This window comes from Aedes albopictus, chromosome 2, assembly GCF_035046485.1.
Source record: "Aedes albopictus strain Foshan chromosome 2, AalbF5, whole genome shotgun sequence".
In the NCBI taxonomy this organism is placed as follows: Eukaryota; Metazoa; Arthropoda; class Insecta; order Diptera; family Culicidae; genus Aedes; species Aedes albopictus.
Genome location: NC_085137.1, coordinates 88196535 through 88215214, shown reverse-complemented (window position 1 = coordinate 88215214; position 18680 = coordinate 88196535). Strand labels below are relative to the sequence as shown.

Below are 18680 nucleotides of genomic sequence, written 5' to 3'. Positions count from 1 at the left end.
CCACTGACGGTAGAATGTTTTGACAATTACTTTAGATACTGCTGAAGAAGATCAGAAGAAATTTATTTAAAAAAAACAAAGAGATTCTCTGCGGGAATCTTTTGAGAAGTTCTCAAAGAAACACATGGACAGGAAGGTATTCTTAAGAGAAATCTTTGCTGGAATTTTGCTAAAATAATTCTAGAAAATCCAGCAGATCCTGCTTGTTTTCTATGGAAATTGCGGAACAATTTTAATAAATTTCTGGCGGTGTTTCTGGAATTAATCTCGAAGAAAAATCTGATGAAGTACATGGAAAGGAATATATTGTAATGAAATCTTGTTGAACTCATAGATTAAAGGTAGATCACTGTGTTACTTTCTCAAAACCTTTCTAAAATTCTCTATTTCTTTATTTCCATTATTTTCCGTTTTCAGGAATATCTCATAGCATTCTTTAAATCTTTATATTCTAAAGATATACTGTCGAAACATCCATGAGCCGACTTCAGAGTTTTTTTGTACGTACATATTTCTACTGTATTTTGTTGATTTTTTGGAGAATTATTGCACAATTCATGAAAAAATATAAAGCTTCCGAGATCCTTGAACTGAATCCTTGGATTTCCCAACAATTTCCACAATTCTTCATTTCTATAATTTTCCGTTTTCAGGAATGTCTCGTAGTATTCCCTCGGAATTTTATTGATGAATTTATTATGGATACCTTCCAAAAATTGGACTAGTGAGTTTTATTTTTGTTTTGTAAAAAAAAGTTCTGAAAATTCTCAATTTATTCTATCGAAAGATCCTGAGGGCCGAATTCAATGTATTTTTGCATTTCTACTGTTGCAGTAGAATTCTTGCAGAATTCTTGAAGTTTCCGAAGTCCTGCAGTAATCAGTAATGCAGTAATGCAGTAATCGTTTCCAGGAATGTATCACAATATTCCCTTGCAAATTTATTGAAAAGTTCCGCAGGGATTTCTTCCAAAAATTGAACATAGTTCCCTTCGAATGAGTGTATTCTGCTTAGACGGTTTAAATAGTCGGTACAAGATCATAATTCCCGCTTTTTTTAGTTTTCCGGGAAATTATTCTATTGTTTTTCCGAAAATTCTTAAAATTCTCAAAATTGTATGCCAAAAGATTTTTGGGGCCGACTTCAGTTTTCTTTTACTTCTACTGTATTTTGTTGAATTCTTGGCTTTTTTGCAAAAACCTTGAAGAAATCGTTGAAGCTTCTGAATCGTTGAAGAAATTTCTCAAAAATTTCTACAATTCCATAACTTTCCGATTTTTTATATAATTTTTAATATTTCATAGTATTCCCTCGGGAATACTACTGCCAGAAATTTTCCGGAATTTCAAACAAAAATATATAATCTGAAAATTCTCAAGAATATCTTGACCCGAACGGGATGACTTCAGAGTTTTTTTTTTTTTTATTTTTACTTTAAAGGTATTGTTAAATTTTTGGAGATTTTTTTTTGCAGAATTCTTTGAAGCTTCCGAGATCCATAGTCATCTCATAGTATTCCCTAGGGAATTTCATCGGGGATTGTTTTGAGATTTTCCGGGAATTATTTTATAAATTCTCAAAGAAAAACGCGAAATTCTCAACATATTCTGCCGAAAGATCCATGGGCCGACTTCAGAGTTTTTTTTTTTTGTATTTCTACTGTATTTTGTTTAATTATTGATGTTTTTTTTTGCGGAATTCTGGAAGAAATCGATGAAGCTTCCGAGATCCTTTGACCGCCACAATTTTCTGAACAATTTCTACATTTGTATAATATTCTGTTTTCAAGAATATGTTGTAGTATTCCTTTGGAAATTTATTGACTCGTCGTGAATTTCTTCTCAAAATCGAGCTAGTTAATCCCACTTTTTGAGTTTTTCCGGATATTGATTGCTATACAATTTTTACATTTATTTTATTTTCTTTGTTTGGGAATATCTCATAGTATTTCATCGGGATTTGATTGACGAACTCTTCCAGAAATTGAGCTAGTATGTCTAGGTTTTTAGAGTTTTTCGGGAATTATTCCATACATTTCTCAAACAAACTCTGTAAATTCTCAAGATATTCTGCCGAATGCTCTTTGTGCGACATCAGAATTTTTTAAATGTTTGTTGAATGTTTTTTGTAGATTTTTTTTGGAGAAACCATTGAAGCTTTCGAGGCCCTTGAACTCCATAAGTTTCTCAGTAATTTCCACATTTCTATTATTTTCTGTTTTGAGGAATATCTCATAGTATTGCCTCGGTTATTTATAGATGAATCATTGATTTCTTCCAAAATTTGAGCTTGTGAATCCAGCATTTTTTATTTGTTCCGGGAATTATTTTATTATTGCTCAAACAAATTCCGAAAAATTCTCAAGATATTCTGCAGAAAGATCCTTGGGACGACTTCAGAGCTTTTTTTTTGTATTTCCATTGTATTTTGATAAATTCTTGAAGAAATCGTCGAAGCTTTCAAGGCCTTTGTTATAAATTTCTCAAATTTTCCGTCATTTCTATAATCTTATGTTTTTTATTAATATCTGAATATATTCCCTCAGGAGTTTATTGACAATTTCTTCATGGATTTCTCCCAGAAATTGAATAAATAATTCTCAGTATTGTAAGTTTTTCTGAGAATTATTCTATAAATTCCTCAAAAAAACCTTACGAAATCATCATGGTTTTCTGCTCAAAATTGTAGTAGTAATTCCTGCTTTTAAAGTTTTTTTTGTGAATTATTGTATTATTTCAAAATTACTAAAAATTTCTCAAGAATTTCAGTAGAAACATCTTCGGATGTTTTTTTTTTTGTATTTGCACCAAAGCTTTCAAAGCAAATCACTTTGAAAATTTTGCCAACAATCTCCTTTGTCACAGATTTAATTCAAACTTTGACTGAGCACTGTCAATAACCTGAAATTTATCTTGTGAATAAGTGAGACTATTCTATGGAAAATTTCGAAAATTATCGCAAATCTCTCGCTTTGAGGAAAATCTCAAAATTTTGAATTTTAAACAATTTTGAAATGAGGGGCCCAGATGCAAAGGGGTGTAAGTGACCATTATTTCGATTTTGAGCTGAGCATATCGAAAAATTCGTCAGATTTCAAGCTGTCAGGAACTTTTTTAAGTTCGTAAAAACAGATGATTAGAAAAATTACAATACATCCATCGCAGAAAATTGGGTCGATTTTGCAACTCTATACATTTTGTATGGGATGAAAAATTGGTGAAAAACTTTAAACCTCATTTACTCGAAAGTGGGTTTTTGTCACTTACACCCCTCTGCTTCTAACCCCCTCAAATGTAAATGTTCTTGTTCTTGTGCATGTCCATGTTCTTCTACAAATTTGATTCAACGTTTCGACTCGGTTTGGGATTTCTTCACGGAGGTCTCTGACCAAGAAAGCCAACAGTAGAGGGATACCGTTACCAATTCGTCAGTAGTTTTTACAACTATCTTGTCTTATTATTTCGCAGCTCGAGTTCTATGTTATTACGAGTATCCAGAGAACATTTTAGATCGCTTTGAGTACTGGACGCTTACACATAGACATTCTAAACCTGAGAATTCCGTATAAAAAACAGCCAATGCACGCATTATTCTGTCAAGTTCTCCACACTCAGATAATGTGTTTAAATGATTAATACCTTGATTAAATTTGTTTTTAACTATTTATTGAAATTTTTGACTAATCATTCCTCTCTTGTATTCTCTCCACCTTGCAGCCCCCGGAGAACGAGCTCCAAAAATCACACGAAACCGGAACGAACCTGAGCGAACACCAACTCCGAGTGCAGGCCTCCCTCCAACGACTGAACATCCCCGACTGGTACAAGCAGTACTCGGGCAAAGATGGCGTCACCCCGAACCAGACGGCGCCCAACGCAACCACCACCGCGACCGGTGGAATCCTGCGGAAACGAAACTCCGACGTGGGCCGGTGGACCGGCCTTAGCTCGAAAACGACCTCGCTCAGTTCGCTGGGATCGCACCGATCCGATCGGAGTCCGGTGATGCTGAGTCCCTCGGCGCACAGTCATCACGGTGGCCAGACCGGCTTCTCGCGGTGGTCCACCTCGCACCTCAACTCGAACCACACGTCACCGAGTGTCTCGACGAGGGGTTCCTTTACGAGGGGTGGCCTCAACGCTAGCGTCATTTCCGGCTACTCGACGGCATCGACGACGGCCGGTGCCACGGCCGGGCACGGCGTAGCGCCCAACAGTGCAATCCGGAACTCGTTCCGACAGCCGTACCTCGGCTGGAGAAGCCAGGAGAAATTGGCGCAGCCACGGACGCCTGCCGAGAGGTATGTTTAGGGTAGTTGTTAGGTAGATATAAAATAGGAACACGTGCCACCAAGTGCCAGTGTACCAAGTAAACACGACGGACGGACAAACTTATTCCATTTTGGTTCATGGATGTTATGTAAATGCATGATTGATTTCACAGCATCCCCAAAGCATTTCCAAAGGTTTTCAGTACATTTTTGGAGTCAAGGCCTTCAGATCAAAGCTCGTAACGGAGCATTGCGCAAAAAAGATATTTCAAGAGGTTTATCATTTGGACCAAGTTGATCATACTAACCTTATTCCATCTCTCCAACTAGGCTCGCATCTTCGCTGCTCTCCCAACAGAAGCTCAAAGAGCAACAGCAACAGCAGCACCATCATCAACATCAGAACCAGCAAAAAGTAGAACCAGTAGTAACACCGGAGATCCAGTCATCCATCAAGGAGGTCACCTCCGCGATTGTACATTATGTAAATGACCAAACCAACCGACACTCACGCAGTAGATCCACTAGTCCAAGCCAAAGGTAGGTGTCGCATAGGAAATCGGACGCCCCGAAAGGTTTACTGAACTTCCTTGCTTTTAGATGTTGGCTAGAAAGTTCATTCGTTGGTACCAAACCGCTGGACTCCCCGCAGACGCCCATGATCGACAACAGCAGCAGTGGATCAGCAGCACAACATGTCGTCATCCAGCATCAGCACATCAGCGTAAGCAGTAGTAGTACGATGGCCGGGGACCACTACCGGTACAATGCGGGCCGGATGAATGGCGTCGGTGAGTCGACGCTGATCTAGTTGTTTAAAAAAAAAAAAAAATCGGAACGGATCAGCGTTTTTTGATATTCTACTTTTACATAGACATACACACACAAACCACCACACACACTCACAAGAGAATGGAGATAGTTTAGAGATGGAATTTCTCTATGATATAGATCGTTCTCGTTTAAAACAGTTTTGTTCGTGTTTTTATAATTTTATGTTTGAGCTACAATTGTATACATTTATATATACACTATATGCGCATACACACTCTCTCTTGTTACTACTGTTTAGCAATATTGGTTCTTTAGTTTTTTTTCTTGGTTTTAAGTTTGCGCGCTCGATTATAATTATACCATATTTTTTGGTTTAGAACTAGTAAAACGAGGGCAATGAAAAGATGCGAGACGCTAATCGAAAAAAGAAAAACCTAGGTTTAGTTCGATTTCTCTTACAGTTTTAGTTCGAGTTATTTTCGGCTTTTTCGGATCAAGTAAAGCTAAGACAACAAAAAAAGCGGTCGGAACGTGTTTTCGGATATCTGCTTCCTGTCGGCAAATATTTTGATAATCTAAATTTTCTAAAGCATATCAAGCTAACGCAAGTTTTTGCATTATGAATGCATTTCAGATTATTGACTAAAAACCAACAACCGATAGGGATCAAACGTATACAGTCACTCGAACATTGTGAAACTTTCGATTGAAATGATATTTTGTATAGTTCTATTTTAAGGCAGGTTTAGGCGTCCAAACGATCGATGGTATCGTTTGGAAAAATTGTAAAAACTCAAGATTGATCAGAACCATGTGAATCACCAATCAGTTCATAAAATTCTAGCAAATTGTGTAAACGATAACAATTGGTTTAGGCTTTCTGACTTCATGATCAAACGAATCCCACATAAAAAAACGACGGATATTCACAGCACTAACTTCCACCGACCGTCCGCTTCCAGCATTGTAATCACTTTTGACCATATCCCATCGTCGCCATACTTCCACACCATTCTACGAATCACCTCCTCTTATTTAAATGACAAATTAAATTAAGGAGCGTTTTGATTTGTGGGACCCTCTTCCATCAAGTGCTTTTCCCTGCCATCGGATTTTTTTTTCCGCAATTCCTGCAAAAGTGATTATCTGACGTGAACTCTTACATCTTTGGAAAACGAAATTGTAGTCTCATCGGGGTCATTTCGCGTCAAAAACGATTGATACGAAGTATATTGAGCAGATCGTGATAAAAATTCGGCTTGGATTGATGAGTTTGGAAATATTCAGCTACGAATTCTATTGAAGCACATAATGAGATGAATGTGTACCATTTCTTTACCTTTTTGGTGTTTGTTTGACTCTATTTACTTTAATTTTAACGATTTTGATGTAAATTTTCCACAACAATTGGAAATTATTTCCATTTCATCTACATTTGCATTCGTGTGCATCGTTGATGGAACTGCGCGGTGGGTAAATTAATCTTGTTATTACTAGGAAAAACTTCAAGTGTCGTGGATATGAATCCTAGTGCTTTTCGATTTTTTGGACATGTGTAACTGTTGGGATGAAACTATATTTTACAACCTTGAACAGCGCAATTGATCTACAAAGCTATGAAGTGATCTAGATAAGGCTTTCAGGAGTCAATATTCAAAATTATCAAGATTTGGCCATAGTAGGAATACAATTATCTTTTTTTTCAGAATTTAATGTTAGAATGTTTTCAATTCAACTTTCTAAAATTCTTGTGTTTCCTCCGCTTTGAAGGCGGTGCCTTTTTGTATATGTTTCGTGTAAACTGTTTAAAAAATAGTACTGATTCTAGATGAGTTCTTTGAGAAATTCTCAAATGATTTTGACATTTATCCCTAGAGAAATCTCTGGGGCAGTTTCTGAAGAATTCACTCAAAAAAACCTGAAAAAAATCTTTAAAATGTATGGATGATTTGTTGTTCAAATCTTTCAGGAGGAACTCCTGGAGACACCTCCATTAGTAATCCACGAAGTAAACCGTGTACGTAAATCTCACTGCATTGCTGCACAAAATCTTAGGAAAACTTCAGAACAAACATCTGTGAGAGATTTTGAGATAAACTCTATTGCATGTGCCTCATTTTGTCCTTAGAATTTGTTCGCTGCGAGATTCTCTCCATATACGGTGGCTTTGAGTATTATCAGCAGGTTTGTTCTCTTCGTCATGGTGGGTTTTTGTCGGCCTGAAACTTGATCGTATAATTTATCGTAATGGGAAAACATTTGAGGCCAACTTTGAGTTCGAAAGGGGTAAAAAATTCCCAATGATGAAGAGAACATAACTGCCGATAATACATAAGTTCCCTTATAAGCTCAGGAAAAAACAAATCTTTTTTGGGTAATATTCAGAGATCACTCCAGTAAATATTTCAGATATTCATGTAGGGGTACTTTTAAAATAGCTCACACATGCCCATTCAGAGGTTTCTTAAAGTATTTGCCACGAAATTCATCCAGGAATTACTTAAAGCTTTTCTCCAACCGTCCCAATCAGACAATTTTTAATAAAACACTGCAAACATTTCTTCAGAAATTTATTTATGGGATTTAAAAAAAACCTCTCTTCAAGAAATGAGTCATCTTTGAATTCTCCATGGAACTTAAGTGTCCGTGGGTGTGTGAAGCTTCAGGTTTAAATTCAAGAAAATAAAAGTATTGGGACTCAACTTGTCTTCTTCAATTGCTATCGACTTTCTTCAGGAGTTCCTCTAGAAATTTCATCGGTTTGAGAATACAAGTTTTAAGAAATTTCTGTATAAATTTAGTGTTTTTTTAAATAATGCTAGGATCTATACGGAAGCTATAGTCAAGACTGTTGTTTCAATCAAATGATTGCTGCAAGATCTACGATAGAATTTTCTTCAGAAAGTCTTTTTCATAAAAAATTATGAAGAAGCATTGAGAGGCAATTCTACAGAAAATTCGAAGAAGTTCTGATGGGAAGCTTCTGAAAAAAGTCTTAGAAAAAAGACTCCCATTGAAAAACTAAGTTGGATAAATCGATACATCACTTTTTCAAATATCTTCTCTAAAATTTTCAGGTTTACAGCTTCTTAAGAATTTATTTCAGGCGTGACTTCCATAATAGAAGGTTTTGAAGGAATTTCCAGCGAAATATTTTCAAAATCCACGGGACGTAGGAATATTGTCAGAAGGGACTACCTGGAGTGATAGCTCTAACGCTACTGAATTATTTGACAAATTAAAAAAAAAAAAATGGAGTAGTTCAAAAAAGTCCGCTTTTGCCTCAATAACTCCTAAAAAAGTTTCAGGGGCAAATGTTGCAATTTTGCAAGATTTTCTTCCTGGAATCTTTTCAATATTTTTTAGGAGTCAATTCTTAATTCTTTCAGGATTTCTTTCAGGATTTTTTTCCAGTAATTTTACTAGGATTCCCTGTTTTTTTTTTTTTCAAGGTTTTCATTGGAATTCTTGCAGAGATTATTACAGAATTCATTTATAGGGTTCCTCTAGGTTCCCTTATCACATTTACCCGGAAATTTTCAGGAAATGATCAAAGAATTTCCGGTACCATCTGGAGAAATTCAAAAAGCCTGCTCTGTATCAGAACCAGGGAGAATTCCGGGAGGAATTATTGAAACAACTTAAACAAACCCCCAGAAGCATCCTCCATCCTCCTGTTAGTGTTCTGGAAGAAATCCTCATGGAAATCAGTGCAGGAACTGCTGCAGTAACCTCTGAAAAAGTTTCTAGGCTAATGTTGATGTTTTGCAAAAATAATTCTTATAGTCTTCTCAATATTCTCTTTAGGAAGCCAATTCAAAATCCTTATATGATTTTTTTCAGTAATTTCACAAATAACCTCTGCACAGATTCCCAGGTATTTTCTTCAAAGTTTCCGTTGGAATTCATACAGGGATTAATATGCAATTCATTTATAGGTTTCCTTTTGGGTGCCCTCAACATATTTGTCCGAGGATTTTCCGGAAACTATCAAACAATTTCTGGCATCATGTGGAGAAGTTCAAGCATTCTTCACTAAAGAACTCCTGAAGAAAATCTCAAAGGAATCTCTGAAGAAAAACCTTCATGAAACTGGGAAGTGTTCCTTGAAGCAATCTCACAGATTTTTTTTTTATTGGATTCTGTGGAAAAACGCAATTTTTGAAAGAACTATGTGGGAATTTTTTTGAATAAATCTATACATATGAATATTTCTGAAATATTTCGTGTGAATTTGCTCCGGAAGACTTCCCGAAAGAGTTCCTGAAGTAATTACTGAACAAATTCTATAACATACTCCCCGAAAAATCCTCCATTTATTGTTAGATTTCTGGAAGTAATCCCCATAGAAATCACCGGAGGAGCTGTAACAGTAAACTCTGAGAAAGTTTCAGCGGAAAATGTTGAAATTTTGCAAGACTTTTTTCCTGGATTCTTTCAATATTTGCTTTAGGAAGTTATTTCAAAATGCCTTCAGAATTTCTTTCAGGTAGAAATCTTTGCACTGATTCCCAGGATTTTTTTCTCAAGGTTTTCGTTGGAATTCTTACAGGGATATATACGCAGTTCATTTGTATGTTTCCTTCTGGATTCCCTCAACACATTTGTCCGAGGTTTTTCCGGAAATGATCAAATAACTCTGGTACCATCTTGATAAAATTGAAGAGTCTGCTCTTGACTAATGTACAATTGAAAAATTTTCATAGAAATTTCTGATGAAACCCCTACATTAAACTGAGTAGAGTTCCTTGAAGAAATTCTGCAGAACCTTTTAGTTGGATTCCGTGGATGAACTCTTTGAACACTACTTTGAGGAATTTTTCAGTAATGCTCGGAAGAACTCAGTCAGAAATTCTTGAATGAATCTCCACATAGGAATATTTCTGAAATTTTTAGAATGTATATGCTCTCAAAGGCTTCCTGAAGCATATACTGAAAAATTATTGAGCAAACCCCCAGAAATATCCTCCATTCACTGTTAGAGTTCTGGGAGAAATCCTCACGAAAATCACTGGAGGAACTGTAACAGGACTCTCAAAGATGTTTTCAGAGGCAAACGTTGATGCTTTGCAAAATCTTCTTCCTGGAATCTTTGTACGTAATTTTATAAGAAATCCCCACACAGATTCCTAGTTTTTTTTTTCAAGATTTTCAATGAAATTCTTTCATCGACTAATTACGCAGTTCATTTAAAGCTTTCCTTCTGGATTCCCTCAACCTATATGTCCGGGGAATTTTCCGAAACGATCTAAAAATGTATGGTATCATTTGAATAAAAAATTGCCTGTTCTTAACTAAAGAACTCTTGAAGAGAGAAGAGTTTCTCTTTTTTTTAGTTCGATACTGTAGAATAACTCTTGAAAGACTTCTTTAAGGAATTTTCGAGGAATGTTCAGAAGAACTCAGTGAGCAATTTCTGAAAGAATCTCTAGATTGGAATGTATTTGAACCTTTCATATGAATTTGCTCTGGAAGACTTCCAGGGAAAGTTCCTGGAGAAAGTACTGAAGAAATTCTTTAACAAACCCCCAGAAGGGATCTGAAAATCACTGCACTGGTAAAGCTGTTGCAATAACCCCTGAGAAAGTTCCAGATGCCAATAAAATGACATTTTTCAAGATTCGAGTTTACATAGTAAATAAGATAATTTAACTTTCTCCGGGGATTTTCTAAACACGATCTAAGAATTCTGAGTTTCACTTTAAGGATTCCATCGTAAATTCCGAAATATTTTTAACAGCAGATTCTTGTAACTTCTGATGAATAATTTTTTGACTTCTTCCCCAAAAATATGTGTGAAGAAATTCCGAAACTCGGAAATGATCGCAAAACTTCTTTTGCGAAATATTCTGACGGTTTTCAGGAGAATTACAGATCAGAAACTCATTCTACCAGTGTCTGTATCATTTCCATTCAAAGTCCCTTCAGGAATTTCTTCTTTAAAAAAATCTGGCATTTAGATAGGAACCTTTCGAAAATTTCAGAAATGAATTCAAGGGGAAACCGAGCAGAGATGCTAAGGATTCATTACCAAATATTTCTAGAATACTATCAGAAGAAACCCTTGGAGGGATTCCGGCAATGAATTCTAAAAAAGAACTTGATTTCTTGAATTTTCGATGAATTTTTGGAAAATTATTAAGAAATGTGATGTGTGGAGGTCGAAATTCCGCTGCTTCCTATTTATCCAAAAGATATGATGCCCTTTGTTAAGGTTAGAGACTGCATGCATGTATATTGCTACGATGCCTAAATATACAAATATAGCTGATCTGGGTCAGTTGAAATATCTCTTTTTATTAAATTTGACAGTTGCAGAAATATTCCTTACTGAAATGCAAACCGAAGACCGACTTTAAGGTTCATTTCTACGATACTAAACGTTTGTTGAAGTAATAAAATGTTGAACCCCGCAGTACACTCTCTTCGCATGCAGGATTATAAGTGCAATCTACATCACTAAAAAAAATTGACGTGTCGCAAAGAATGTGTTTTCTGAAAGTTTGAAACTTCTAATTGACTGAACTGAAAGCAATCAAATTGTATATACTGAATGTTTTTCGCATCACGATAGAAGAACCATTAATTCCGTATCGTCGATATGCCGTGGAATGACTCCCAACTTACCATCAGCCGAGACACCCACCCACCTAACCGATTTCAAAACCAACTCACACCACATTCACCATTCGAGCATACACTATAAACCGGTAGAAGCTTGCGTTGGTTTCTCACCAGGGGACCCCATTGAACTTCCATCATACAAACGCGCGCGCAAAGCAACTTCGCGGTGGTGGTGAAAAGTGTTTCTACACATTATCGATATACCGCGTGTAGAGTTCTCTCTATTCATCCGGTGCTCGAATCCCCTTTGCAGTTTCCAAACTAACCACAGTAGCTACATCAACCCCGTCCGAAGAAACCGAAACGAGCTTGAATCACCCTCTGATATGTGTGGTGATCATCATAACATTAACCAACGGTGCCTTAAAATTTTTAGGATTCGGAGATGGTGCTTATTTCCGATCAGCCAAGCATCCACCACATGAAGTCAAATGATAGTCTTTGTTTTTTTTAGGTTGCCTAGAACCCAACGAACTTACATATACGAACGAACCTTCGAAATTTAAAATCGATCGAACTGATCCAAATCAGAGTAGAAAATCTAACATCCAGTAGAGATTCCGTTGAATGTTTTAACTTCTAGAGCTAAATGTGTATATTCTTGCTAAGAAATGAATTATGTTCCAGTTTAGAGACAAAAAAAAAGTATGTTTGAAACAACCGTGTAATCTTAGTTTGATAGAAAACGAAAGCTTGAATTTGAGAACGAGTAACATGCAACCTAGTTAGACACACACACACACACAATAAAGTATCGTATCGTTTACATGAGCCTAGCTAGCGCGTTTTGGGGATGGTTCCCCGTCTGTTTCGAACTTTTTAGTAGTGCAATGTGAATTCGATACCGTTCTGTGTAGCCAAACGAAACTCCCTAGCTGTTAATCGTCATCTAAAATTACCTTATTTTGTTTTACTACTATTAATTATGATTTTTACCTTTTCTATATAAGTATGTATGCTTTTTTGGTTTGTCGCTACTGTCATCAACGCATAATTACTAAACGAGTAAGAAATAAAAAAACTGTAATATTTTACCCGTCATATTCTTACTTTACGCGCTATTTGTTTTAAGTTTTAATATATGTATACATACTGTCATGTAATTACGAGAGAAAGAGAGTAGAAATATTATACTATTATTTAAACAATAGCTGTAATTTTGTATAAGTATTATTATTTAAATAAAATTCGGAAAAGTCTTTACAATTTATTTCCACAATTCGGTTTTTATTCGTGCTTTATGGTTTCTGTTTTCATAATTTCACAAATCCCTGGCTTCTTTATTTTAGTTTAGTTCGTGCTTTCAGTCTTATAGTCGTTATATTTTGTTTGTTATCATCATCAGACTTTTTTTTTCATAAATTTGTCAACCTTCCGGCCCCATGATGCTGACTTAGCACACAAAAACCAGATTTATCCACCTAGTGGTGATAGTGCCTTTCTCGTCGAATATGTACTCATGAACTTTCTGTCCACGTTAGCCAAAATGTTCCTGAATCCTGATAAAATTTTATATAGAAAAACAACTATTTTAACAAAACCATGATCGATTTTGGAAACTTATTCATGGTACATATTCCAAAGCAGAGCATGGTACAAGAGCAAAGCAGAGCTGAAAAATATCAGACCTCTCAATTGACTGCTTGACCACCTTAACCCTGGTCGTATATTGGGGTCAGAGATGCCAGATATACAGATTTTTCTGTATTATACAGATTTTTGACCTTCTATACAGACAAGATATAGAGTACAGAAAAATACAGAATTTTGAAATGTTTTACAGATTTCCCCTGAAAGCATGAAATTTGAAGCTTTTTGCAATAAATTTATTGAAAACTTCATAAATTGTTGCTTAAACTTTAAAGAATTTATGAAAATTTGTACGTTTTCACACATGTTTAAGAAAAATAAATACCTGCAAAAGTTTTAAACTGTCAGAAAGTAGTACATTTTTGTTAGTTCCTATTGAAATCTAGGACTCTCGGTGTCTGCTATACCCTCAAATACGGCGATACAGAAAAATATGAAATGAAACAGATTTTTGATAAAAATAATCTGGCATCTCTGATTGGGGTCATTATGACTCCATTCCATGCACTACGGCAGCGGGTGAGCGGCAGCTAATGCATGAAAAAGGTCAACTCTATTCACAATCGTAGATCACTTTGTGATCTTCGCCATTGTTTATTTCAGTACACTTTAGGCTATATTTTATTACCAAATGTATTCGATTCATGTAAAATGTGATCTTCTTACGAGAAAAATGCAGAAATTGTAAAAATTTCCATTCAAGTTTCAATCGCAATGAGAAGAGCGAGGGCTCAACCAGCCGCACCCAAATTGTGAGCAGTAATTTTAGAAGCAAAAGTAGATTGAAGATTGAAAATTGATAAGGTGTTGATGCGATTAGATTTTATTTTTTCCATAAAACGTTGATCCATCCTACTATGCATTTACACCGCTGGAATCAGAAATGGTGTGATTTGAAGATATCACTTTGGTCACGATTTTGTTCTCTTGCATATATGAAGACTTTGACCATTTCTTCACTTATAATCTTACCCAACGTTTACAGGCTATCAAAAAAGCCACGATTTGATTTATCGCTTTGACATTTATTTTGTTCACTTTTATAATTCCGCTATTTGATGTGCAGCTTGTATGGGTTTTGTTATATTTTACGTTTGACCACTTCCGGTGGGACACCTGGAACCAATTCTGGTTGTCTCAAATGTGGTCTGAGATTATGTTCTTGTTAACTGTTCATCGAGTTAACTAAAAAGCTGAAAATTAATGTGATCTGATGCTATTTTCTTGCTAACAGTTCAACATTTTTTTGAAAAACCACGATTTTATGTATCGCATGCATGATTTTGGTTTCTTCTTCTTCTTTATGGCTCGACGTCCCCACTGGGACTTGGCCTGCCTCGCTTCAACTTAGTGTTCTTTGAGCACTTTTCCACAGTTATTAATTGTAGGGCTTTCTTTGCCTGCCATTGCATGAACTTGTATATTGTGAGGCAAGTACAATGATACACTAGGCTCAGGGAGTCAAAGCCTTAACCACTAGGCTAACTGGAGACTTCTGTTAAATCACTTCCTAAGGAACACCCGCAACCGATTCCGAAATATTAATACAAGTTCTAGATGTGGCCTGAGACTATTTTCTTGTTGGCCTTACATCAGATTATAAAAAAACGCAGCTATGGTTCAGTTCCCTTCTATATTTTACCACTTCCGGTGGGCTACTCGTTTAGTCTCTAGTTCTGGAACACTACCGGTTCTCCCAAATATAGTCTGAGATTATTTGTTGGCTATCGTTTATCATGTTACTGAATAAGTCATTGATATGTTACATTTATTGGTTCTCTTTTACATTTGAACATTTCTGGCGGGACAACCGGAATCGGTTCCGTAACACACTGATATGGCTTGCGTCTATTTTTTGCAACTATTCATCATGTTACCTAAATAGCCGTGATACCTCAATCGCATGCATGGGTTTGCTTTCACTTTCGGCTCGGAAACCGGTTGCGGAACACTACTGATAGTCTCTTAAATTATCTGAGCCTATTTGCTTGCAAACGTTTGTTAGGTTATCAAAAAAGCCGCGCTTTGCTATGTCGGATGCATGGGTTTGGTACAATTTTATATTCAGCCGCTTTCAGATGGGAACCCGGAACTAGTTTCGGAAGTACTGACAGTTCATAATGTGGTCTTAGCATAAAAGGTCATCAAGTTGTCGGAAAATCTGTGATTTGATGTGCCGCATGTAAAAACTATGTCAAATTTTATATACGGCCACTTCCGGTGGAACTGCCAGAACCGGTTCCGCAACACTACTGGCTCAGATATGGTCTGAGTCTATTTTATGCCAACCTTTCATTATCACAAAAGCCGCCCTTTGATATGTCACATGCGTGGATTTGGTTCGCTTCAATATTTGGCCACTTCCGGCAAGACACCCGGACCCGGTTCCGGAACACAACCGGTTCAGACATGGTCTGGGACTGTTTTCTTGCTAACTGTTCATCAGGTTATCAAAATTGCCGCAGTTTGATGTGTCGCATGCATGGGTTTGGATCACTTTTTTATTTGACCACTCCCAGCGGGTCATCCGGAACCGGTTCCGAAACTGTACCGGTTCAAATATGGTCTGAGTGTTTTTTAATGCCAACCTGTCATTGGGTTATAAAAAAGTCGCGCTTTGATATGTCGCATGCATGGCTTTAGTTCACTTTTATATTTGGCCACTTCCGGCTGGACATCCGGAACCGGTTCCGAAACACTACCGGTTCAGATATGGTCTGAGACTGTTTTCCTGCTAAACGTTCATCAGGTTATCCAAAATGCCACAGTTTGATGTGTCGCATGTATGTGTTTGTTACATTTTTATGTATGGCCCCTTCCAAGGGTACTGGTCCGGAACACCTAAATGGCCATAACTCCGGAACGGCTGGACCGATCCGAACCATTTTCAATAGGAAACAATGGGACCAGATTCCGCGTCGAATGAGCCGTCGGTCATTAAAATCGGATGAGGTTTACTGCAAAAAAGTGATGTGAGTTTTTTTGTACACATACACACACACATACACACACACATACATACACACAGACATCACCTCAATTCGTCGAGCTGAGTTGATTGGTATATGTGAGTCGACGCTCCGGGCCTTCTATCAAAAAGTCATTTTTGGAGTGAACATATTGCCTTTCCAGTACACTTAGTGTACGAGAAAGGCAAAAACGTGTTGTAAAAAATACAACAGTGCGATTGCAAAGGGTTAAATTGCTCTTTAAATTTTTATAAATTAGTTCAGCGAAATTTCTAACACTCCACGCCACACTTTTCCTTATGACGCAGCACCACCGTGATCGTCGTTTGTGAGATTTCTTGAATTGCTCGGTCTGGAACTTCTCAAATAGATAATTTTGCAATTCTTGAAGTTGTATCTTTTTGTGTTTTTTAAGTTTCTTCTGGGATACCATCAGTTATTTTTTTTTTTTCAGGAAATTCATTGAAAGTCCTTTTGAGAATCAAGCAATTCTTTCACTGATTTCTCCTAGACTTTTTTCATAAAAAAAATATTTTTCAATTTTTTTCTGGATTTTTTTCAGAAATTTCTTCTTTGACTTCTCCAGAAGATGTTTCTGAAATTCCTCAAAACGTACTTTTTGTGGTTTCTACTGAATTTTATTCTAAAATTTATCGTATATTTTTCTTTTGGTATTCCTCCAGATGGTATTTCTGATATTTCTCAAAGTGCTATTTGTCGGTATACCTTCTGAACTTTCTAATGGGACTTCTCCAGTTGACCCTTAATATGTTCTTCCTGTTAATCTTTTTTATGACTCCAAAGGAAACTGGTTGAGAAATACCAGATTTACATACTGGGGGATTTCTAGAAAGCACCAGTAGAAACTTCTTGGGAGATCCCAGAAACCATTCCTTGAAGAATCTGAGGACGACGTTTTTGAGAAATCCCAAAACATATTTTTGGGTGAATCCTTGAAACCTAGAAGTATCCCAGAAGGAACTTCTTGGAGAGTTTCAGAAGGGCATTTCAGAAGTATCACAGAAAAAAATTCAATTCAATTCGCTTTATTTTAGAGACTTTCAGCCTTGGGCTGGTTCATCTCTTCAGAAAAAAATTCCAGAAGCAATTCCTGGAAAAAATCCGAAAATGAACTACTGTAGGAATTTCAGAAGGATCTCCTTGTGAAATTTCTGAGATTTTCTTAAAAATTCCTTCTGTAATCCCTCCAGAATCTTCTTTCGCGACTCATGAGATGCTTCTGAGACTTTCGTAGTATTGGCAAGTGTCGTGGATCCTCCTGGTGTTGACCTCCCATTTTGTACCACCCACCCACTACCTTCGAGGGTGCTGACAGTAAAGTATGTACCCTTATATCCCGTGTTCCCAAAACTACTTCTCTGACGGCTTTAAATCCACAGTGAGACTTGTGCAGTGCAAATTCAAAACGAGACAATCAACCGTGAGATGTACACGGGATTAGACAAATTGATTAATTTCGAGTAAGTGTAGTCTTTATGTAGTCTGTTAACCATCCTAATTAAATGAATAAACCGCAGGCCCTGAAGAAGATCCCAACATCTGGATCGAAACGTTGGCGATGAGATAAGAAAATCAACGCTTTTCTTTGACTGAAAGCCGAAATCCCCGAGAATTAAGGACTTTCGTAGTAATTTATTCAGGAATCGCCCGAAAAAATTCTTATGCGATTTTTCCAGAAGATCTTTCTGAGATTCTTCAAGGACTTTTTAGAGCTTATCGTGGAATTTTTCCTGGTAATTCTCATGGAGTTCCTTCTACTTATTTTTTTTGTCCGAAGAATTTCTGCAGAAATACCTTTTAGGTATAAAAAAATACTCCAGGATTTCCTTCCAGGACTCCAGAAGAAACTCCAATAGAAATCTTAGAAGGAAATTCTTGAGAAAGGCCACATGAACTTTTGCAAACTTTTCCTGAAAATATATCATAAAGAACTTCAGTAGGAATAACAGAATATAAACTTGGAAAAACTGTAGATGGAGTATTTTGTTTAAATTTGATTAGAAACAAAACTTATTATCAAGTCGAGGAAAAACAATAATGGTTTTATAAATTGGAAAACATAAGGAAAACTGATGCAGCACGGTATGGAAACACATAGGGGATCTCAGAAGAACCTTCTTTAGAAAATTCAGAAGAATTACCTGGAGGAAAACAGTAAGAACTTCCAAATAAATCCAGAAGGATCTCCAGGAGTAATTCCAGAAATAACTCTTTCAAAAATATACAAGGAGAAACTTCTGCACGAAACCCTCCTGGGGATGTATTCCCAGGGTTTTTGCTGAGGTTTTCTCAAGTATTTTGCAAGGATTCCTCCATAAATTCCTGGAAATTCCTGGAAATTCATCTTAGGATTTATTCCAGGTTTTCTAAAAAAACCTTTCAGGAGTTCCTTCTGAATTCTTCCTGGAAGTACTGAATCTCGGATCCAGCAA

At 36.6% G+C, this 18680-nt stretch overlaps 1 protein-coding gene across 1 annotated transcript in view; it reads left to right on the top strand.

Annotated features, from left to right (window-relative positions):
• The window catches only part of LOC109427628 (uncharacterized), a 556874-nt gene that overhangs the window by 513418 nt on the left and 24776 nt on the right, over window positions 1-18680 (top strand). The window contains 3 exon segments of the mRNA XM_029852600.2: window positions 3717-4300; window positions 4601-4810; window positions 4871-5061. Coding sequence (XP_029708460.2) covers window positions 3717-4300; window positions 4601-4810; window positions 4871-5061 — 985 coding nt within the window.